This window comes from Anas acuta, chromosome 9 (assembly GCF_963932015.1).
Source record: "Anas acuta chromosome 9, bAnaAcu1.1, whole genome shotgun sequence".
In the NCBI taxonomy this organism is placed as follows: domain Eukaryota; kingdom Metazoa; phylum Chordata; class Aves; order Anseriformes; family Anatidae; genus Anas; species Anas acuta.
The window spans coordinates 13,917,263-13,940,646 of record NC_088987.1 but is presented as its reverse complement, the minus strand read 5'-3'; the positions used below and the strand labels follow the sequence as shown (position 1 = coordinate 13,940,646).

Sequence of the window (23,384 nt, the reverse complement as noted above, 5' to 3'; positions counted from 1 at the left end):
GCTAATAAAACATCCAAGTTTCCAGGGGAATATCAGGAGCTAGGAGAGGAAAAGGAGCCAAGCTATGGTTCTGTGGTCTGATGGCTGTCAGCGAGGGATGGTCTTGCAAGTGCTTGTCCAAGCTCTGCAGGTTTGTCTGGGGAGCCAGCACAGATCAGACAAGATGTTTTCTGTCTCTGCTAAGCAGAGCTACGGATTTTGTGTGCTGAAGTTTATTAGGACAACTTTTTCCAACACAGTGGATTGTTTTTCTCAAGAAAAAAAAAAAAAAAAGGCAGCTGATGTTGCAGGGAGAAAATCAGCAAGCAGCTTCTGAGGGCTACTGGTTTTCAGGATGATTCCCAGTAGGAGGAACTGGTCAGCTTTGATGGCAGCTATCATTAGTTTTGGCACCAGGTGAAGGCAGGGAAGTTCAGATCCACAGGGAGGAAGGGGAGACTCCCCTACCCACCCCCTTTCTGCACACCTGCCAGTAATGCTAGCCAGGTCAAAGCTGGTGCCTTGTTCATGCAAACCTGTTGAAAATAAATAGGTTTTTTAGAGGGCATTTCTTCACTCCCTCTGAAAAGCACATCAGTCTGGACCTGTGTGGGAGTACGAGAAGTGCTGCACCCTGCAGAACAAGAGCATAAAGGAAGAGAAACAAGATAAAAATAGCTGGAGATTGAAGGTCTATAGGAAGATTTAAAATACAGAAATGTGGGGATGAGCTGGAATTACAGAACTGAGTTTGGAGGAATGGGGTAAATTGAAGAGAACAGATTTCTAGCGGGTTTTATGGGGGAAGGACACAGTGGAGCCCCCCTGAGGGGCATGCACCTGCCCCACACTCCGTGCCTGTCCTGCACAGCCCCACACAGTTGTGACAGGCTCATCGGTGTGGGCGGGGGCCCCATGGTACCACTGAGCACTCTGGAACTTGTGTGCTGAAATTCAGGAAGGCGCATTTTTATCTCAGAGCAGCATGAGAGAGAGACGATTTTTAATACTGTATAAGGCAAAATGAGACATTGCAGAGAGGGAGGGAAGCTGGAAGGAGTTGGTGCTCTCTGATTGAAGAGATTTGTTTTGTGCAGTGCTCTCTGGTTTTGATTTAATGGTGGGTTGGCTCTTTCAAGCAGCTAAGCAGGGGAGGAGGGATGGGAATATGTTCCCAGACTTTGGCCACAAGTGTCCCAGTGTCCCAGGCATGACCTCTTCAGTGTTTATTTTTCTTTCTCTACAACTGACCCAGATGCTGAGACTTGAGACTCCAGCCCTCCTGGCCTCTTCTGGTACAGCATGTGATGGTCCCAGGGATAAGACTGGGTACAGTACCTGGAACTGTTTTTCTTTCCAGCAGACTGTTCTGTCCATTTGCATTCCAGGAAGTCAAAACCCACGAGGAAAAGCCTGGGAGAGCACTGCCACCCAGCGGGGACGCAGGCAGAGATGTGAGCAGCCCGGGGACACTGCTTTTTTCACTCGTGTACCTCGCTAGAGAGAGGAGAAAGCCTTTCAGACAGAAGAGTAAACAGAACAAAGGGGAAGCTAGGTTTTGGTCTGCTTTATTAGAAAACAGCAACAACGAACGTTCGGTGGAACGAGGTTAGCGTTCGTTTATATTTGCAGCCTGCATTGTCTCCTTCCTGGGATTGACAGCAAGGCTTGCAAATTGAGATGGATTTTTTTTTTTTTCATCACTCAGAACTGACAACCTAACAAAGTGTCTTCAAGTGAACAAACGAACAAAACAGTTTTAACTTAAGCTGATGTGCCAGTCACTAAGAAAAAAGCACAGTTTTGGAGGAAACAGCATTGAGTTCTACCAAAGTTACAAACCTTTCATTCCAAAAAGCATCTTCTCTGTTTCACTAGTAGGTGCTGCAAATCCAACTAGTCACAATAAATAGTTCAATAAACTTCAGGGCCAAGCTGAGCCAGTTCAAGCATGTCTCAGGGCAGATATAGCAGGAAAGTAAACTTCCCACCTTCATATCACATTTCTTTGCCTGATGGGAGGTACTTTATTGGCAGAAGTAAACTACAGCTGGTCCCTTTCTTTTTTCTGGAGGGAAGGAATTAAGATAATTTAAGGATGTACTGTACAGAGGAAATGCAAGGGCTGAGCATATATACAGATATTCCCCAGACGACCCTAGCGGCTGTATTGCCATCCATTGCTACCTACAGCTAAAAAACATCATCATTGCAGTCTGTGCCACCGGGGCACTGAGGTATTGGGTTTCCGTGCAGTTTTCCTGCGGTCAGACAGAAACTGCCCCAGGCACAATCCTACGGATGTGTGTGTAAGACTTCCTGAGGGTAACGCTCCCGTGATGAGACACCCCCCGAGGCAGGACACACTCTTCAGTCAGCTTCTGAGTTTCAGGGTCCCAGCACAGCACTGTCGCAATAACTTCGTTCTTTTCATCTCGGCCCCCGGTGATAAACAGCTTGTTGTTGCAAGGAGAAATCCCACAACTGGCTCTCTCATGGGTGAACTGAGTCACGAGGCTCCACGTATCTTCCTGGGGGCTGTACGAGTAGAGTGCTTTCATCGCCCCACCTGGAGAGGAAATGGATATCAGTTTGCGCCAGCCATTCCTGTACGAGATTTTAGCTAAACAACCCACTTCTGCGAGGCTCCATTCCTGACATTTGTAAGAATGATTTAGGGCCCAAAGCTAAGAAAAAACAAGGTCACAGGATACTTTATTGTTTTGACAGCCTGATCCACAGAAGGACACTTATTGTTCACAAGGCTGTGGAATTTAAGGCCAGGACATGCAGCAGGACCACAGTGCACCCAGCAATGGACCTTTTGTCATATCTGCTGTTTCAGCTAAGGACATGACTTTAGAAAAATACAAACTTGTCTAAAAGAGCTCAGATCACGGGGGACTGTGTGTGGTAAGCTGTCATGATTAGAAATCGATATGTGATTTCTGCACTGACTCCTCTAAAGGCACTGTCCACCTTCCCATTAAACTACCTTCGGCCTGAATCTGGCTGTTTTCAGAAGCCCCTTCCTCTTTTAGGGGTTTGTTAAACTGAGTTTGTACACTTCTTATGGGTAAGCTAAACAGAGAGTGACCTTCATTTTCTCCATGTTTTCCAAATCTGCAGTCATTCTTGAAACGTTTTGTACCCCTTTCCCAATTTTACCAGGTCCTTTTCTTTTGAAAAAAAAAAAAAAAAAGTCAATGTCTCAGTACCCAAGAAAATCTCTGGAAATTTATTTCTTCCTGAGAGTACTAACAGCTAAATGGTTCCTATTCTGAAATTTGCAAAGACTGGGTGAGTTTTCTATATCACCTGTATTGAATAGGGCCAAGGAAACCTAGAAGCCATGGTCTTATTGATGAGTTATTGATGGTACAAAGCCTGGGATCCTACCTGTTGCCAAAGTAAGCGTTTATCTGTTGTATTGTACTAAAAGTTGCTTTGGACAATACTAGTCCAGCCACTGTGACACACATGCACACTATAGATCTGCCTTCAGCACACCACTTGCTATTTGGTGATTCTCCTTCTCTATGACAGCCCTCAGCACCGTATTGATGACACTGTAAGAGACAAAATTTCTGCACCGAGGCTGAGAGAGGGGAAGGGAATTTTTCAGGGCTCAGGTTTTTGAAACAAATGGTCCTCTTCCTTTTGGCAGGCATCATCTGGAGATGTGTACAGGCTCCTTCCTCCCTCCACAGTACAGCTCACCACCGTAATCCTGTCTTGGCTTCCAGTTCTGGTAGTTGACAGAGTTAGCCCTGGCCATGATCTAGTGAAGAGGTGGGCATCAGTGGCTTTGCTGCCAAGAAGTGCTCCTAGTACTCATTTCCCTGCATAAATCCCATGTGCATTGGGCTGTGTAATGCTCCTGGGGAGGAGAGGGGGACACAACACAGCCACAAGCTCATGCCCTTGCCTCTACACACCCACCTTTGGATGGCTTTAAGTTGTCTCTGAGCAATCTCCAGCTTTCCAAGATAGCTACCACGCTGTCAGGGGGTTTGACTTGGTGACTCCTCACTACTGTTTGTAAATGTACCAGATTCCCATCCTTGGTAGGCTTAGTGGGAGGTCATCTGACCATTTGATAACACTCCATAGAGTTTGTGGGTAAAGCCAACACACAGAAACAAGCCCTGGTGTGTCCGGACAAGACAGAACATTAATGCTCCACCTACCCACAACATAAATGTGATCACGGAAACTCGCAGCATTGATGCATTTGGCTTCTACTGGCATGGGAGCTTTCAGGCTCCACGTGTTGTTTGCAGGGTCGTAGCACTGAGTCTTGTCCGTTGCCAGCTTCCCGTTGGGTCCTCCCCCGATCACATAGAGCTTCTTCTTGTAGCTCGCTGCTGCAAAGGAGCTTACATTGACCATGAGGGGAGCAGCCTGTGTGACCATAACAAATGATTAGTGGCTGTTTTGATTTCAGGTTGTGAAACTGACACCTATAGGGTGACAGCCTGCTGAATATTAAGTCACACATCCTTTTTAAGGTGATCAGTAGGGTAATGAGAATAACATATATTTAAGAATAAGGGAGAAGTTTGTTTGTTTGTTTTTTAAGACCATAAATCCCCTAATAAAAATATGCTGAGTTCAAAAGCTGTTATTAAAATTACATTGTCAGCAATTCAAAAGCTAGGAAATGTCAGAATTGCCCCAGATCTCTTTACATACTTCTGTACATCAAAAACAAACAAAAAGAAAACCCAAGAAAGTTTTTCATAGTGATCTTTGGTCTTTCTGCTTGAAGCTGCAATTGTTAGATTTCTCTGCAGTGCTTTGCATCATCTGAAAACTAGGATTTATCTTCTTTTATGATGCCTAATCTCACTAATTTCATGGATTATTGGCTGTCTAATACTCTGAGCATTTGAAGTAGTTAGAACTATTTTTTCTCCATCCTGTTTACCTTGAAACCTGCACTTTCAACACAAATGTGCAACCCATGGCATATATAATAAACAGGTTGATACATCACTTTTGTATCTTACATATCAGAGGGATAGTTTGAAACCTGTACTCTGGTTCATATATACTGTGTTTTTGCTTGATGCTTGAAAAGCCAACTAAGAAAAGGAAAGTTAGGCATTAGGTGTCTCACAATTTGGCAGGTAATCCTGTGATTTCTGGTTCGGAAGGATGTCCATTTCTAGAGAGAAAATGGTTAGGGTGCTCACCAACCAGAAGTGTTTTAAAAGAACAGTACTAGGTCTGTCTTCTTGTTTATTTTTCAGTACCTTAACGTTTTCTGATTCAGGTGTTCCAAGTAAGTCAGAAGTTGTATGATGCAGTCTCTTACCTCTGACCAGCAGTTATGAAACGGATCATATGCCTCCATGCTGTTGATTCTCTGCAGGCCATCAAACCCTCCAATGGCATACACTTTGCCACCCAACACAGCCATTTTGTGCCTCCACCGCCCAATATTCAGATACTCGATTTGTATCCATTTGTTGATGGAGGCATTGTATTTCCAGACATCATGCTGTGTTTCTTTGCCACCTGCAGTGTACATGACACCATGACACATGTAAATATGATACCGTAGCTTGTATTTCCTCAAAATCTTCAATATGTTTAAATTTTAACAGGGCTTGCTCATAAAGAAATCATTGGTCCTTACTGTTAGCTGCTTAAGTTTCCTACACCACTGGCCTGGCCCTGTTACACAAGGAGAAAATTTCTTCATTTATAGTTTACTTGCTAGTGAAGGAAACTCTGAACAATTTCTGCAGCAAATATTTAGGAAATAGAAATCACTGTTCCTCACTTCCGTGCACCACAACCTTTTCTTTGCCACTTTGGCACTTCCATTTTAACACCGAGTGCAATGCCAACTGCACAGGGCATGGTAATACGCAGGAGATCTTTGCACTGCAGGGGCTCTGCAGGATGCCGAGAGCTGGCAAATAAGCAAACTTGCTTTAAATGAGATTGTGGCGACTGCTGCAGTCAGAAGTGCCAAATCCCTTGAAGGCAGGCCTGCTCTGGGGAATTGCCAGTTTGTGCCGGGCAGATCTGCCCAGCCAGGCTAGTGCTTTATACAGTAAATGGAGAAGACCTGCCTGAACCCCCAGTCCATAGTAGCCCTGCATGAGTGTTAGAAGTTTCCCTAGCCAGCCTTGGAGCCGTATGTCCGGGATCTCATTTTCATACCTTTCCTTCTGGTCTCTTTCTCTGCTGACATGGATTAATTTAATACTTGAAGATCAGAATTGGACCCTGTAAATTCATCCTAAAGCTGACTTGCAAGTAAATCTTTCTCATTCTAAAGCAGAGAGTAATATTTTAACCAGTACATTTGGTTACATATCATTTCAGATGTAATTGGAATACAAACAGAACTAGTTAAGCCCAAAACCCCATGCACAGATGAGTAGCTTGCTCTGTCATCAGATTAAACATTTGCTTCACTGATGAATATACTGAAAAGAGAATTCATATTCCATCGAGAAAGTGTCTGCCTTCATTGGTATTCTGTACAGCAGCCAGATCACTGCAAAGTGATGGGCTCATCTCGGGGCCAAATAGCAGATTGAATAGGAGATAATTAGCATGCTAGAAAGAGCCGTTGGTAATGCTTTTGTCTAAGTATTTTTCACATGTATGTGTCGAATTTTATTTGCACTCAAATAGCTCAAGTGGCTGAAGGGCCTGAATGCAGCATTCATGCGTACAATAGGGCTGAGAGGCTGCAGGTGTTCCCCTTACCCCCCCTGAAATCCTCCATTTCCATGAGTTTGTGCTTCCCTGCACAGGCTGAAATCTCTGGCAGGAGCCTGAGCTGGACCAGGGGGACGAATTTGCTGTACATCAGCGAGCGGGAAGAGATTTTTGAGAACTGGAGATTTATTTTGTTTCTGTTCTTTCTCTAGACCACAGTTCTTTCTAAGTTCAGGAAAAAATGTAGCTACATTAGTGAAAGTAACAGAATGGTGAGGACAGTACCTGGCATTTTTAGTTACACTTCACGTTTCTATCCATCTAGTCAAACCATTCAAACTGCTTGGGGAAATAGCGATCTAAAAGTAGTAATGCATTGTGCAGAGGACTTTCCTATTGTTCAGAAGCTAAAAGAGCAGGGAAGACTCCAAACAATATACAGAGGGAAATGAGCTTGTGGGAGGGGACATCGTGTTAGGAACAATGTAAGTCAAGTTAGAAAAGAACCAAGCCACAGGAGCTAGAAGAAAGCAAGCAGAGTGGAAGGAGGCAGATGTTTAAAAGGGAATGAAGTGTGAATAATTTGGTTTAGCTGGAAGGATACTGCTGAGGACTTTGGCCCACCCTTTATTTGAATGGAAAGGCTGAAAAGCAGGTATAATAAAAGAAAGAGGGAATGGAGGGAGAGAGGGAGGGAGTGAAAGACATGAGGCAATGCAGAGGAGGACAGAGGACCTGTGAGACTGGCAGCAGGAGGAAAGCCAGCTGATACTCACCGCAACGGGGGCTGTGTTAGCCTGGCCTGGAGGTAGCCTGGGTAGAACATAAAGGAAAAGCGAAGAGTCACTGGAAAAGATGACAGGAATAGGAGAAAGCAAAAAGCCTGCGACCTTGAGAAAGAGGAAAGGGTAAGAGATTAAAGGCAAATAGAAAAGAGACCTCAGCACTCGAGGGTGTGAAGGTGTGAGGGATGTTCCCTAGTCAGGGTGTTTGACTTAGGTTCCTCTCCAGAGCTAACCTTTAATACAGGGTCTGCCACCAAAGTAAGAAGAAACTCCCTGTGGCTGGCTGAAAGAAAAAAGCTCCTTTATTCGTAACTAGGGAAGGAATAATCTAATTCTTATCTGAGGATAAAAATTGAATAAACTTTAAATTGGAATGAAGTAATAAAAATCTGCATTCCCAAAAGAGAAAAAGCAATGGAAAGTATTTGAATGAAGGCAAATCATACTTAAACAAAGCATTCATACTTTAGCCCTCCCTCTTCTATTCACACATCCTTTCTACTTTCCTGTTTTAAGCAAGAATAGCATTTGGTGGATGATTGTGCAGGAAAAGGTTTCCTACCCGTAGAGGCACTGCTCTGTATTATGTTCTGTAATATGACAATAATTAAACAAGATTGCTATCTTTTTTTTTTTTTTTTTTTTTTTTTCCTCTGGAAAGCAGATCAAGGACACCAAACTTGTTTTTGACAGACCATCAAAACGAGCTGTCAAACTGTAATGATTAACAAGCTTGAGTTTAACCTTTCTGATCATCAAAGTAAAAACTCCGTAGCTCCAAGATCAGCCTCTTACATGGAGCTCGACTGTAGTAGTGTGGGAAGGTAAACACACTTCCTGAAGCTCTCAGGACGAGGGCCTGTAAATGGACCCGTGCTGTGTGTCTGAACCACTGGGTTTCTAATAGTGCCTCTGGCAGGTGGGCTCTTCAAGAGTCCTGGACTGGACTGCTGAAGTGAAGCTGCAGAAGTGCTCCCAAAAGTGCAGTTTTCAGGTAGCAGCCAAGCAGTGGTGACAGTTCCCTGCAAATTCTGGACTGATTCTTGCGGAGCGAGTCGGATTCTGGCAGATTATTTCTACGCATGCAGAGCGGCTAGTGGACTTCGTCTAAGAAGATGCTGGAGCAAGCATTCTTCATTTGGTAAACAGGTTTTGGGGGCCTTTCTGTGGCCATGGTCACTGGATGTTTAGGGTGCTGCACACAAGTAGCCCTGCATATAGATAATTATTGTTTGAAAATGAATCCTGTGCTAAAACTCATGCCAGGGTCAGGCAGTGTCCTCATCCAGCACTTTTCTGGAGCCTGCTGAAAGTCAAAGCATTAGCAATACCTGCAGTGCTTAATTCTTCTAAAGCAGCTTCAAGCATGCTCTCAATAAAAGCTGGAACTGATTGTGAGAACCGTGAGCGCCCCTCATCCACTCCCCAGGTCTTGTTCCTTACCCGATATGTAGACTTCATTTTTTAGCGTAATGCATGCAAACTCCACCCATTTTTTATTCTCATTGTCCGTCTCCTGCTCTGTGATTGGTAATTTGGCTACTTCCAGGCGGCTTCGCCTCAATGGATCCAGGCAAGTCACTTCTGCTACAAATTTCTCATCTTTAGTACAGCCCCCTATGATCATAAACACCTCAGACTGGAACTCGTGCATCCTGGGCTTGGTTCTCTCTGTAATAATCTAAATGCAAGCAAAAATGCAAGCAAGACAAAGTCAGTACACAGGGCACTTACACCTACAATTACAGAAAGGTCTGCTTACCTATTTTTCGATTACCTATTTTGCAAATCCTAACTGGCTTACAATCAGCTGAACCAGTTATCAAATGGTCTCTGAGCTGAAAGCCTAGAAAACATCCCAGAAGCATTGCAATAGAGGTTGCTTTCAGGATTTCTCCAGCACTAGACTTGGTCATTTCTGACATATGTTAAAGTGTCAAAGCAATAGTAGTTCTCTAAAGTATTTTTTAAAAAAATGTTTCTTTGCATATAAGCTTTAATTGTAAGCCAAAATGTGAAGATTTACTTAAAACCAGTCTCAGAGACACTGGAAAAAGTCACCTCCCGGGTAGATGTTCACCAGGAGCAAAGAATGTGGGGGGTGCTTGGAAACTTCTGCTCTGCTTGGAGGAAATACTTGCAGGCAAGTGCAGATGAGTGTGTTACTGTGTCCCAATGTATGCCAGCTCTGTGCTGAAGGACAGAAGGAATAATTGTCTTCATCCCCCTCAGTAATTCATAATGGAAAAAATGTGGTCTCAAAGGTAAGGGGAACACATAAAGCTGTTCCTCTGCTTCTGCCACGTAACGGGGCATCTGCCAACCTGCAGACCCTCGAAGTGTGCTGGGAGAGCACTGCTGGTGAGAATCAAGTTGCAATTGTTCCCTTCTGCATGCTTCTGCATATGTTTCTATAAAATGGGATAATGTATCTATATTTACAAAGATTATTTACACAGACATAGACCTTTTATTCTCCCTATGCTTAACAAACCATTAGGCAATTTTTTTTTAGACATCTCAGACCTTTCTGGCTTTCATAATTCTCTTTTTAATCCATCTGTCACCATTTCCAGGCGTTAGCCTCAGGCAGGATAGCTGGCAGGACTGCCTCTTACCACGGCTGCCCCTTTGAAGGTGAGTGTAATGAGTGTTCAGCCCTGAGCAACACTTCTTTTATCTGTCCCGCACTGACCTGAGGCACTGCTGGCACTGAAGAGCAGGCCCCAGTCTGCGGGCGCGTGGGGCAATGCCTCCTCGGGGAGTTCCCACCAGGCCAGCCGGCCTTGCCCTGCGTGGCTGGGAACCGTCTAACCCAGCCACCAGCACCCAGCTCACCCTTGGCCTTCTTCCCCTCCAGTGGCTCACACCCACCGCTATCGATGGATCCACAACACCTTCCCTGAGGCCTCCTACCTTCTTCTGGCTCTCTGACTGGAGAGGCGCACACATTTCCTCACACTCTCACATGCCTTTGCTCCGGTTATGAAATCCAACCTCTGGTTGCTCTCCCCTCTACCCCACATTTTGGTCCAGGAGATATGACTGATACCTAACTTTCCAGAGAGGATGGGCAGTTGAGGAATTGGAGATTTACCACAGCCTCACTTGAGCAGGCAGGACAGGACTCAACTGGATGTCAGGACGAGCCTGTCTCTCTGAATGTGGAGAGCTGTGAAGTGAGGAAGAGGGACACATCTCTCCTCTGGGGAGAGACCATCCTCCTCCCCTCCTTCTGAAAGGTTTCTGCCCATGTGTAATAGATGGAGGTGTTCTATTCTCAGATGTGAAAGGGTCATGACAACTTGTGACAGAATTTAGTGTGAAAATTATTTTTCCTTTCTTGGGATTGAAATATTAGCTAAGGTGGTGAGGTGTGAGGAGCAGCACAATTTGCTTTGCATTTTCACTAGGGAAGCCATCTGGGTTTTTTGTTCAGCTCCTCAAGTCTGTATGAAGGTTTGAGCCTAGATTTTCACAAACAGGAAGCTGCATGCTTTGATATTAAAACAGGCTACCAAAAGCTTCCATGCTTTCTAAATCCTCAGGATAACTGGTGAGGCCAACCTTGACTTCTCAGTAATACCAATTAGTGAAAGGTCAGTGTGAATACCTCTTTTTCTGCTGCATAGTAGTGCTTCCTTCCCATGGGATTTTTGAGCAGAAGCATGAGGCACTTCAAAGGAGCAGCAAATACCTTCCTTTTTACTCACCTCATTGCCTGACAGATGGTACATTCTTGCTTCCTGGAGCAAAGGAAAGACGTCTGGACACTGTCTAATGAGTTGATCAGCTTCAACAGTCTCTACAAAATACCAAGGGTCCAAAAGGGGCAGACGGACATTCTCCAGCACATAGGGCAAGAGAGGAAACCTTTCTGACTCCTTGTAACGTACCCAGCTCATTACAGTTTCAAACACCTGTGCTTCTTCTGTGACATAAAGGTCGTCACTCTTCAGTGTGCTGCAGAGGACATCAGCTGGGAGCTCCAGGAACTCCTCATAGTGCAGGACCTGGGTGAAATTCTGGATAATGTAGTTCTGCACTTGTTGTTTCAGGCTGCTCAGGGAGTGGGCATCAGCCAGCCTCAGGATGCCAACGCAGTTGTCTGGCTGAAGGGCTTCAGTGAGAAAACTGGCACAAGCATCTACCATGCGAAGGAACTGTGAACAGAAAAAGCATACATAGCACAGAGCGGTTACTTGTACGGCTACAGCACAGGAGAGCTTAGGAGCTCTGCACCAACCACGCACAGTACAGCAAAGAGCTGGGAGAGACAAGAAACCAGTCACCCAAGGACAAGGTGTGTCCAAGAACCTGCAGTCTGAAATAAAATTTTCCTCTTCCTGCTGTTTTTTTCCTCTGCATCCATATTGCTCCTTCATGCTGGACAAAGACAACATGTGAAAGTCATGAGTTCAAACTGATTCACAAAAGTAAAAGTATTTCTACCATTCTTCCCTCCATGAGATCTCAAAGCAGTAACAACCATGGAGTTACAAAGCACAGATAAGATTCTCAGAGTTCAGATGTGCTTACCCTCCTTCATCTTGAATGACAGCTCAGATCAAACAGAAGAGACTCTGGTTTTGGAGTGCAGGTGGCTCCAAACACTGTCTGCATTCATCCTCCCACCATCCAAACTTCGAGTATGTCTGAGGCCTTGCAAGGGTGGTGGAAAATGAGTGCTGAGGTGTGTGAGGTTTGGACCAAAGCTTTGCCCTCCCCAGAGCCATGCTGTCCTGCTGGGGGATGTGGCAGCAAGAGATTCAACACCAGCAAAGTTTTGAGTTGCTGGACAGCCAGGGCTTTCTGGCTAAGCTGTATTGTGGGGGATCATCTTAGTGATCTTTGTTTTCCTTCAAAAAACGTAGATGTGCCTTCTTAACCAGAGTCGTCTTAATCAAAGAATTTCCCATGTTTGTGTTTTATAGGGCATCAAAACTATCGTCATTAATTTGCTTGGCACAACAGCCCCACCTGAGGGTCCCAAATGTGCAGATCCTGGAGCATCAGTGGGGCGTTTGCCATGAACTACAAAGTGAGCTGGGTTGCTGGTGATTATTCAGGAACTGGGAACCTGTTTTGTGTAGGAAGGTTATAAGTTTTTGTCCTGGGCTTTCCTTTGCCTCTGTGGTTTTGGATGTGGACAGGACATCAGGATTTTGTATTGATTTTGTCAGTGAGCAGTGCAAATAGTAACATCCAGAAAGATGGGTCAGGACTGTTGCTGTGCATTTCTGCCCATGCCTTTTGGGTCTTTTTTCCATCCAACGTCATCAAGCAGACCATTTTAACTCATTCTGTCCCACGGGGGAAAGTTGCACAACAGTAATTCAAGGGGAAAGAAGAAGTGAAACAAAGGAAATGCACTTTTGAGCACTATTTAGATTTGTTTCAGTAATTAGGGTAGAATCTTCTAGACCCATAACGTTATGTTGACACATTTAGACTGTTTACCAGAGCTGAGCAATCGCAGACACTGGGTGCAGACTACCTGGTTCCTGTTTTACATTTAGATGTGGTCAAGAGTTTAGAGAAATGCAACTGACTGATGAACGAAGCTACGCATGGTCTCAGAATATGTTGCTGCCATTTGTGTTGAACACGCCAGCAGCACGCCATGGGACTGCAGCAGAGCTCGGCAGCCCCTCGGTGCTGGCCATGCTCACGTTGGCTGTTCTCTGGGCTAGCAAGAGGCCCGTGCTGAGAAACCACCAGTGCATTTCCCTGAGGACCTGGAAGGATTTTACCAACACCGGGCAGTTCACAGCCCTGAGGAAGGCTAAGCATTAGCTCTTTCAAAGTTGGCAGTAATGAGATGCAAGAACAAAAATAGGTGGGATTTGCCGAGGTCACCCGTGAAGTCATTCACGAGTCTGGGAACAGACCCTAGTGTGACGTTGACACCATATGGCCCAGCCATGGTACAGTGCTCTGATTACTGACACATGGCTTGTTCAGAGCAATACTCATCAGGTGACACCGGAGGTTTTCTCCCAGGCAGTGCTGGTGTAACGGCCACGTAGGCACCTCTGAGCGCCCCGGGTCACTGCACGTGCAGCCAGACAAATGAGGAACTGCGAGGCGTGGGTGTGAGAAACGGCTCCTGCCAGGGGCTCAGCCTGAGACCAGGAGACTATCAAGCTAGGACTTCCCCCAGCTGCTGCACCTCACCTCCATGCTGCTCTGTCTCCCCATGTAGAGACAAAACTCCCCCCAAAAGTCCCCCAAACACGCTAGGTGTGCAAATGAGCCTCCAGTTCATTTGTTTTCCTTATGCTTCTGGCACTCAACATTTCCATCATTCTCTCCCATGAGTATCCCTCCTCATGCGACCTGGGCATTTTAAAAACCTCTTTGAAAGTTCTCTTCCCTGGGAACAGTTTCCCCAGTAATGGGGTCCTTCTTTTAATACCCTTTTGAATGCAGATTCTTACTTGCTGGAGACATCCCATATGCTTGCTTGGTCTCCACTTGGCCTTCTCTCTGAATAATAAAACCTTGTGCTCCCAGTTTAAGTCCTTGCTTGTCCCAGCGTTGATCCAGCCCTTCTAGTGTAAGCAGTGCCAGTAGCCCTGCCCCTGCTCTGACCCCCAGAAAGGGAGGGGAGTGGTGGCTGAAAGCCCACGTTCATAATCCTGCTGTGTACAGCGTGCTCTGGGGTCAGCTCCTGCACCCTGCAGCTGCTCTGTCCCCGCACGCCCCGTCTCGTCACTGACACCTGCATCCCCCAGGGGCCCAGGGCAGGGAGCGAAGGGACACGGTGACCCTTGCAGGGCAGCTCTCTGGGGACTGGCAGCCTTCTGAGCCCTTTCTCCCGTGAGCCCTTCACTGGCAAAGCAGGCCTTCTGGTCTGGCGCCGTGCAGCGGCTCAGTGTAACTACCTCATCCCAGCCACAACCACCCTCGCTGTTCACGGCTACGTGGCTACAGGGAGCTCCTCAGATAACTGCCAAGGAGGAGCAGGAGCCTGCTTTCTTCCCACAACCTCTTTGTTTCCAGCAAAGCAGCTCAGGTGCCCGCCTCACACACGCCATGCTGAGGCAGCGGGGTAGGAGAGAGGCGCTGGGGGCCAGGAGGAAGGTAGGCAGGTGTGAGGGTTGTTGTGGAATTTTATCAGATCGAGCAGCCCAGAGAAGCAGCTGAGATGCTGGCACTGAAGGTGAGCAGCTGAGCTGTGCTGCTTGCTGCTCCGCATGGCAGCGGGCACAGCCTGGGGCTGAGGTGGCACCAGCCAGGGCAGATGCGGTGGCAGGACAGACACAGCAGAGGAGGCGGCTGCTGAACTCACATTGCAACTGTGCTCTAGGTGGAAACATTCCTCGGGGTCACTTCAGGGTGAGGCTTAGCTGTTCGGCTGCTCCCTGCTCGAAACCCTTCACCTCTTTACCCCAGAAGGCAATGTGTGTGCACAGAGCGCACTGACGGCGTGGCCTCCTGCCCGCCGCACAGCCTGCCACCTCTCCCTGCTGTCAGTTTTGGCTGCGTCTGGCTGAAAGTTATTAGAAGGGCCTAAGAGAAGGCATAATTATGTAAAACTATTTCCTGTAGGAAACCAGGCAAATATAGTTTCTAGAGAAAAGTGGAGTCTCTCTATTGGAACCTCGAGAGCTGGGCAAGTTACTCCTTTTCTGGTTCTCGGTCAAGTCACGGAGATCGAAGAGAAGCACTGCCAAAAACTGTTACTAGTCGGGTAAAAAAGTTCTGTTTGGAAATCAGTTTTCTCACATCATTAAGTGGAAAGGAAATAAATCTCTCTCTTCCCCCACCCCAGTTGAAATTGAAGCATTAATCTTTTGAGCTGCTAATATATAGAAACGAAACATTTGACTCTTTTTTTTTTTTCTTCAGCATAAATCGGAGAAGCAAACTGGCAAATGCTCATAGTTACTAAATCTGTTTTACACAAAACACATTTTCAGCCAAAAACCTCACCCTTCTTTAATGTGAGGCTTTAAGGCCTCATAAATCACAGTATCCAAGACAGTTGCATTAAGGCTTGGAATCACTGCTTTCAGTAAAACATTCCTAGTTTTCCAGATTTTTGTAGTTTGCTTTTCTTCCTCATGTCACTCTCATGATTTTACTGTTACTATTACACTGGTTAATAGTTTTCTTAAAGCACCAGCTCTGGCAATCAAATTTAGTCATAATTTTCAAGAAAAATAGGGTAAAGAGAAGAAAAAACATAAGTGTATGCTCTCAATAGTTACAGGGAAAAAAAAAAAAAAAAAAAAAAGCCTGAGGAATGATCCCAAGGAAAAAAGGTTCAGAAAAATAAATAAATACATACATACATAAATAAATGAACAATAAAAAACTTTGGAAAGTGTCCTGAAAATGAGCCAAAAGCAATCTCTGAGTTCTGCCAGTTTGCAGCATTGGTCTGCTGCTGAAAACTTCAACAAGCTACCGTACTCCTGCTCCAGGCAACATTAAAGCTGCACCACCTTTTCCTTGCTACCTTAGGGAGCACCTTGAGATAACTTTCCCTTCTCTCCCCACACCAAGCGCCACAGGTCATTTACCCCAAAGGCCACAGGCTCATCTTGGAGTAATACGTGCCATGTGTGTAAGATTCAAGAATCCTAAGTGCATAATGAACCCTGGTGACTATGGAGTCGGGTGTTCTGACCTTCCTGGAGGCACAGACCGGACACGCATACACACATTGGCACTTGGCAGGTTATGCTGGTTGCAATGGGTTAGCAATTTGCAGCTTGGTACCATGGACTGCAATTTACTAGACCTCACAGGTGATTTACAGGACACGTGAATTCCTCGTGGATCAAAGGCTGAGTGAGGCTGCGCAAGTCTGACTTCCCACCAGTCCTCAGCCAGGACTAAAAGCCTTTACATCACGAGTCCTACAAAGGAGTATGCTGACGTTATCTGGTAAGCTTAGGCAATGGAGAGGGATGAAGCTGGCTTCCTGCTCCACTGACTTAGCTGGGCTGGGCAGCAACCAGCCTTTGTGGGGCCCTGGGGAGCTGCAGCCCTGGCCTGCTGCATGGCGAGCACCCACGGGGGCAGCTCCCACAGGCAGAGCCCAGCTGGCTGCCTGTTTGTGCACCCCAGACCAGGGATGGGACAGCCAATTTTTACCCCACTGTAAGTGCCTATGAAGCCAAACGCCCCTGGAAGGCATGAAATCGGAGAAGCATACAGTGCTGTAACTGGGTATGGCATGGTGTTGCCAGAGTGACAGGACTGGAATAGTGCATTGGGATTATCTGTACCTGAAAGAGGCTGGCGGCTTCCAAAACTTTCTGTACATTTTGCTTTGTGATGAGCATCTTGCTGGTGTAGGTATAGTCCAAGAGTATATTCATGGTTTCTGCATCAACTCCTTTAAGTATAATCTTCTCTTCATATTTCTCTCTTAAATCATTACAGAACATGGCCCTGGAAAGAAAGACATTTGTCTTTTACTGCAGCCCAGACAGGATGAGGCATTCTGAAAACATTTGATTAGATAGATTTCAAAACAAAATACTCTGATTGCTTCATATTCTATGCAATTAGCCCTATAGCAAAGTAATAAGGAAAATCCTTTTGTTGTCTTCATATCTTTTTACTCATTTGATAAGGTGCACACAAATGGTTGATACCCCGGAGCTGGACTTTGCAGCAGACTTGGAGCTCCGTGGCAGCAAAAGGCAGCCCTGGGAAGTGCACTGTGTCTGGGCTGATGCTGCACAGCGGATGTGCCCACACCGATGTCTCATCTACTGGACTCTTACAGATGCCCTCACATTTCTAGTACAGGCACAGCCCATTAAGCCCAAGCCTCCAAGCCACTGGCATTCTCCATACTTCATTAACCTGTAGCACGTGTATTTTATAACCCTGGCAAGGTCAACACCCCGGGGCTTCAGAGATGCAGACTGCTGCTCAGACTGAAGCCTGAGGTCCAGGCCAGATCTGCGTGTCTGACAGCCTCACCTCTCAGCTTCCTGACTTATCTCTGACCCCATTAATACCAGGGATAGGCCAGGAGGGAATGACTTAGTGATATGCTTTTAATTAAGAGGCTGACTTTTTCCTCGGCTAAATTTTGGGAGCTTCTGATAGGACTGCAGGGTCAGTACCTCTGGCCCAGAGGAGCATCTAGATAACCATGAATAGGAACCGGTGTTAGCCTGAAAGCCCAGGGTTTTCAGGCATTTCATGCATGCAATTTTCATGCATGGTGGTAACACCTCTCCTTCGATGGCTAATGCTGCATTGGAAAGGCAACAGCCACATACAAGTTTGGCACTAGTCAGATTTTTCATGCGAGATATAATAAGAAGATTCTCTAAGAGCTATTTAAATCCTCCTTGCCTTGTGGAAGATGCAAGGCAAACACATCTTCATCTGCATTTTCAATCCATAGTTCTAAGTGTTTCTTGCAATGCTTTTGATTTTATTATACCAGGTCGATCAGTCCATTCTTGCTCACTGCATTCAGGGTGAGATTTCACATCACTTGGAACCTGGCTCAACAGATGAGAAGCACATGAGCCCTCTTGTATCTGCACTGGGGAAACCAGGCAGAGCTGAAGTGTAATTAGTGGTGTTCTTTGCACTGCATGCCCTTCTTTGTTAGTCACATAAAATGTTGACAGGACACTGCAACCCGGGAGATGTCTGGAGGTCAAAGGTCTTCTTGGAAAAGTGGTCCCGGGTTTACAGCAAGCGAGCTGTCTGACTGACACATCTTACAGGAGCTGAAATGTTAACAGGTTTTCTTGCAAAGCAGTTAGGCAGGTGATTGGTAAATGGATGGAAGGTATCACCTGCTCTGCTCTAATTGCTCCCCACCCCTCATCTCAGAAGAGATCTTATAGCAAGAGAAATACCAAAGTATATAAGGCTGCATTTTGGTAAAGAGACTTATCTTTTGAGCAGAATAGCTGGGGAGAGAAGTTAGCTGCAAAAGGTGTTTAGCCAAAACTCTCATTTTCCTTTCACTCATCTCAGCTCATGAGAGATTTCTGGGGCACTGCCTCTGATCCATGGCTCGTTGCTGCTGCCCCTGAAGTCCGTGTGTTTGAAAAGCACGAAGACAAAATGCTCCTTAACCTCAGTGGGTGCAAGAGTGAGCTCCTCTTCGGCTTCTCCCACTTGTGGTGGTGTTGAGTGTTGTGTGTAAGTCAGGGGCATGGAGGCAGGTGGCTATTGGAAGACAAAAGCACTTGGTACCCACTTCACCAGGGGAATGGGATTTCAGTGTGGAAAGGGAGCTTTGTACAAAACTGCTCCTTCAATTGCTCGGAGCTGACAGGCACCAGAAACCTTGTCTGAACGAGAAATGGGCTGTCGGAGGGTGCAGGTGCTGCCTGCTCTTGTTCCTTTTATCTCTCAAGCTGATGGCTCCCATCTTGTATTTAATCTTCTCTGTCGGGGAGGGAAGGCAAAGCTTTCACTTCTGTCCCCCAAAGCTGGAGTGCTTGGTAGCTGTCAGCTGGGGATAGCCATCAGTACTGCCTGCAAGCACTTTCACCCGGCAAGCTGACGGGGGGAAAGACCCTGACACCATGCTCCTGGGGACAAACGTGCTGCCTCTGGTCTTCTTGGTTTGCCTATGCTTACCCAGAGAGGTTTGTCATTATTTTCTCCAAGGCTCTAAACCCTTCAGATGTGGCTACCAATTTTGTCTGTTTCTGTGGTTCCCATTCCCTGTGTAATTCTAAGCTAGACCTTTGAACCAATGTTTATTTTAAGAAAGGCACATCTGAAGTGAGGAGCTCAGGGCCAAATTTAGATGCCTAAAAATGGGTAAACTAAAAAAAAAAAAAAAAAAAAAAAAAAAAAAAAAAAAAAAAAACAGGGAGAAATCTCAATGAAATAAATTAAGGGTTACAGTTTGTGAAGCGCATTTTAAGCATCCACCCATGCTGGAATGCTTGCGCTTGGAATTATGAATCTGACTTCAAACAACTGTGCTGGAGGTTGAGGATGCTCTGGAAAATACTGCTCCAGCCTCTCCCAGCCCTGTTCTCCCACTGCCTTGGGTGATGCAGGAGGGAAGAGCTCCTGCTCCACTGTGGCCAGCCGGGGCTGCTTTTCTCTGCTTTGGTACCTTCGCACAGGAGAAGTGAGAGAGTTAATTCTTTTATGTTCACAGATGCAGGATATGTCAGAAATACTAGCCTACCTACTCTCAAGCAGTGCTGAAGGAAGAAGTAGAAGTTGTTAACTTTGTTTAACCGTGCTTATATCAGCTGCTATACATTGCTTACGTTACGGCACCCAACAGTCAGGAAGGGGGTTGTGTAATACGCTGCTGCAGGGGACAGCCCATGGCTCACAGGGTCCCTTTGTTTTGCTCCTGTGCATGGGTCTTACAGGCCCTATAATTGCATGGTAAGGGCTCACAGGAACGGTGTGGTTCAAGAGTTTATTTCTATCAGCCCATGCATCTCCTGGTGAATGATGGCACAATGAACAAGCCGCTTTGTGAGGAGCAGAACCACTGAAGTTCAGTCCCCTACAGACTTCTGTCCTCCTTTCCCCCTCCACAGGAACCTCAGCTTCCCCTCCTCAAGTCCTCCATTCTCTCTCATTATTCTGCTCGCAGGCATTTCGCTACCTCTCTCCCTGTGTCTGACTGAGCAAACGCAGCGTGTGCCTTGGCTACTTCCCAGCACCCAAGTGGTGGCTGGCCCAGATGCAGTGCTGGTTGCACAGCTGAGCACCCAGCCCCAGCATCCCATCTCACCTTGCTGTTGATTTCCATCAGACCTGGGGGAAACTCACAGTTTTGAGATTCCTGCCCCTTTGCCAAGTTTGGTCAAAAATTACCCAAAGACTTATGATAAGAGGCACTGACAGACAGGCAGATAATGTGCTGTACGGAGTCCTAGCCCCCCAGGAAGCCAGACCAAGCACTAAAAACCAGGGGGGAAATCCCTGCACACATGTGCAAGTGCAATGAGCTGGGATGGCCCATCCCATGGGCTGAATGCAAAGTTGAGTGACAGTAGATAGTAGAAAACTGTCTTGGCTGTTTTTAACTGTTGAGGTCCCTTCTGATTGCAACACCTTTCCAAGAGACTTTTTTCCAATTGCCATTTTTCAAAGTAAAATTGTCATTCTTACTTTAAGCTGTGCATCTGCTGTCCTTCCTGCACACAGTGCTGGTAAGACATGTGGGCATCTCTGCTTTTAGTTGCATCTTTTCACATATATCCATAGTTTTCACACTATCTCCGTAGTCCATCTGCAGAAATAACACCTATCTCCATATATTCACAGACACCATCTCTGTTATGAGATGACAAAACCAGAACTGTTCTTCCAGGTGGTGCCAGCACAGCTTACTAAATCCATTAAAATTAGCTTTCTGCTCATGTCACAAGTGGTCACAGGTTCTTTTATTGCATATTTCCTCTGTAGCACTTCAGTCATCTGACCACTTCAGCAGTAAAAAAAAAAAAAAAAAAAAAAAATCCCAGCCATGCAAATGTGATTGTCTAAACGATAGTGGAAAATCTGTGTTAAAACTGATACCAAGTCCCTCTGTGTGTCTAAAATTTGTTCTTGCTTAGATACGCTGTAGTAGCGAAAGAATGCATAATTCAAGATGACCAGGAAAAGGAGATGAAATGGTAAAATTGCTTTCAAGTTGATATTTTCCATTGCAGCTGATTTTTAGTAACACTAGGAAAAGTGAAAAATTCCAACTCTTTCTTCCTCAACGATTTTATGTGACATGTATTTTTCCCACAGAACGATATCACAGTATCACAACACCACGTCTATCACAGTGAAAATACAATCTGAACAAAAATCCCTCTTTGTTTGGGTCTCAAAAGGATAATATAAGGGACTATGGTTCCAGATATTTGGTTAAAACACCATCTTCCACTTGTCTGCCAACCATCCATTTCTCTACATTCCTCAAGCAGACGTGTTGGGTGCTGGTACCAGAACCCCAGCAAATCCAGTCTTACACTTGCCTTTTTTAAGTCTTTAACTTTAAAAAGAGCCAAAAGGTATCAGGAACCACAAACTTGCTCAAAGCTGCAGAGCTTACTGCCCGGTTTACCCTCGTTGGAGATCTACAGTTCAAACGTAAGACACAAATTAAGTTTCTCGGTTTGGTTCTTAACATGCCTTACCTGAAATAATTGCTTGCTGCAGCCAGGACCACTCGGTGACAAGAGAATTCCCTGCTGTCCACACACAGAATGACGTCTGTGAGGGAGTTTTCAAGCCGAAGGTTCTCCAGGCCGTTCTGGAGCACCAGGGAGAGTCCTGTATCGTCAAACTTGACCTTTTCACCATTCGAGACTTCCACCAGGTCCCCCATTTTCGTCGCACACTCATTGTCCAAAGTGAGCGCGGGCTCCTCAGAGCTCTTCTCCAGCGTGTCACCCATTTTCTGGCCAGCACCGGCGCATTCTGCTGGGGCTTCGATCTAAAAAGAGTCGCTGAGCTTCAGACGAGTCACACTGCAGAAGTTAGGCGGATTTCCTGTCCAGAGCTCTCCGCTTATCTGTAGCTGTCACACACACATAACAGGAAGCCTTGCACTTTCTCATCCTGTTAACACAAACAAAGACTTTTTTTTTTCTTTCTTTCTTTGTGAATTTCAGGCGGTATCAACGTGTTTAGAAAGGACTTAAGATGTCTCTGCATGTGAGAAGATTACAAGTGACAGGGAGGGCCTGCTTCCCACCCTGAAACCAGCCCTTCGCTCTTATCCAGGCCGGCTGGTTGCAGCGATAGGTGCAGCACACGGCTATCAGGTCACCTCTGGCAGCCTGGGCAGCTGAGGGGAAGAGGGTATTATTTGAAATTTATTTTTTCCAGGTATGTGGTAACTAATCATGGAGCTCTTTGTTTTATTTTGTTGTTGTTGTTGTTTTATTATATGGTCACATATTCAGAAAGCCTTCCAGGTGGCTGTTTCTGTCCATCACGACATGCTAGCGGACAAACATCAGATAACTTCTTTAAGGTAAAATCAGTGTAACTCTCTCCAGAACATGGAGCAGTATCAAAAAGCTCCCAGCTGAGGGTCTTCAGGCCACGCTGCCAGGCACAGTGATGTCTCTCGTGGGTCTGTGCAGCCAGTGCCGTGCCACCAGTTCTGGGTAGCAGTGGAAGCTAAAGGAGAGAACCCAGGCAGCAGTGGATGTGCTCATCCCCATCGTCCCCGCTGCTAGAGGCAGCTGTTGTCACATCTGTATTGAACTCACAGCCCCCAGGATGAAGGTGGGTGGTGGGGGGACCGCAGGGCAAGCACCTGGCTGTGGGGATGCCACAGGGGAGCGCCAGGGTTAACCCATGAGAACATGGCTCAAGTTTTCCCTTCAACATAAGACTGAATTGGATCAGACGTCACCTAGCTAAGCTGACCCATAAACACAAGCTGACTGAAATAATAAGTCACACAGCCTATTGAAAGTAACAGGGTAAATCCCTTGGCAAGCTCGGGAAGCTCTCACACCAGAGGGTTAGAAAATCGCCCCCGCAAAGAGGAATACAGGGCTAACCTCTAACCCTGCTAGCCTGAGTGCCAGCAGACCTTGCCTTTGTGATACTCACTTCTAGGAATCCTGGTTTGGCCTGTCCTCAGGTTTTAATTGTGTGTTTGGTTTCCTCTTTTGTCTTCCAGTTTGTATAGCTAAACTAACAGTGTTAGGGGAAGCTCAGCATAGAAGAGGGAGGTGAAAGCAGCAGTCAGAGAGGGCTGAATTCAGGCAGTTTTTGTGTGTGATCAAGAGGAAGGAAAGTGAGAAATCTCCTGCCAACCTTACCCTATTTCCTTGTAATATGTTTTTCTTCATTTTGTGTAGTTAGTGCACAGCTTTGGCATTTGTCTTTCCCAGCTGATGTAAACGTATTCCTGCTGCCTTTCGTGCTAACTGCTGGTTATGAATGCCTCCTTTTTTAAGCTACTCCCATCTTCCCTCCAAATAGTGATCCGGGAATACAATA

The 23,384-nt window shown here is 46.0% G+C and overlaps 2 protein-coding genes across 2 annotated transcripts in view; both read right to left on the bottom strand.

Annotated features, from left to right (window-relative positions):
* The window catches only part of PLEKHB2 (pleckstrin homology domain containing B2), a 367,257-nt gene that overhangs the window by 335,970 nt on the left and 7,903 nt on the right, over positions 1 to 23,384 (bottom strand). The gene's annotated exons all lie outside the window — the stretch shown is intronic.
* Positions 1,532 to 21,917, bottom strand: KLHL6 (kelch like family member 6). Its single transcript, XM_068692910.1, has 7 exons — positions 21,560 to 21,917; positions 16,691 to 16,856; positions 11,162 to 11,611; positions 8,892 to 9,129; positions 5,300 to 5,502; positions 4,170 to 4,383; positions 1,532 to 2,548 (listed from the first exon to the last, which is right to left on the bottom strand). Exons 1-7 carry the CDS (start codon positions 21,817 to 21,819, stop codon positions 2,247 to 2,249), a joined length of 1,833 nt encoding a protein of 610 aa, XP_068549011.1. The 5' UTR covers positions 21,820 to 21,917; the 3' UTR covers positions 1,532 to 2,246.

Bases quoted from the DNA above. Each gene is read 5' to 3' on its own strand.
- KLHL6 (XM_068692910.1), bottom strand. From the start codon at position 21,819: ATGGGTGACACGCTGGAGAAGAGCTCTGAGGAGCCCGCGCTCACTTTG. The intron at 4,384-5,299 runs GTAAGAGACTGC...ATGGTCACACAG, and splicing joins TTCATAACTGCTGGTCAGAG to GCTGCTCCCCTCATGGTCAA. The intron at 2,549-4,169 runs GTAGGTGGAGCA...TTTCCTCTCCAG, and splicing joins TGATCACATTTATGTTGTGG to GTGGGGCGATGAAAGCACTC.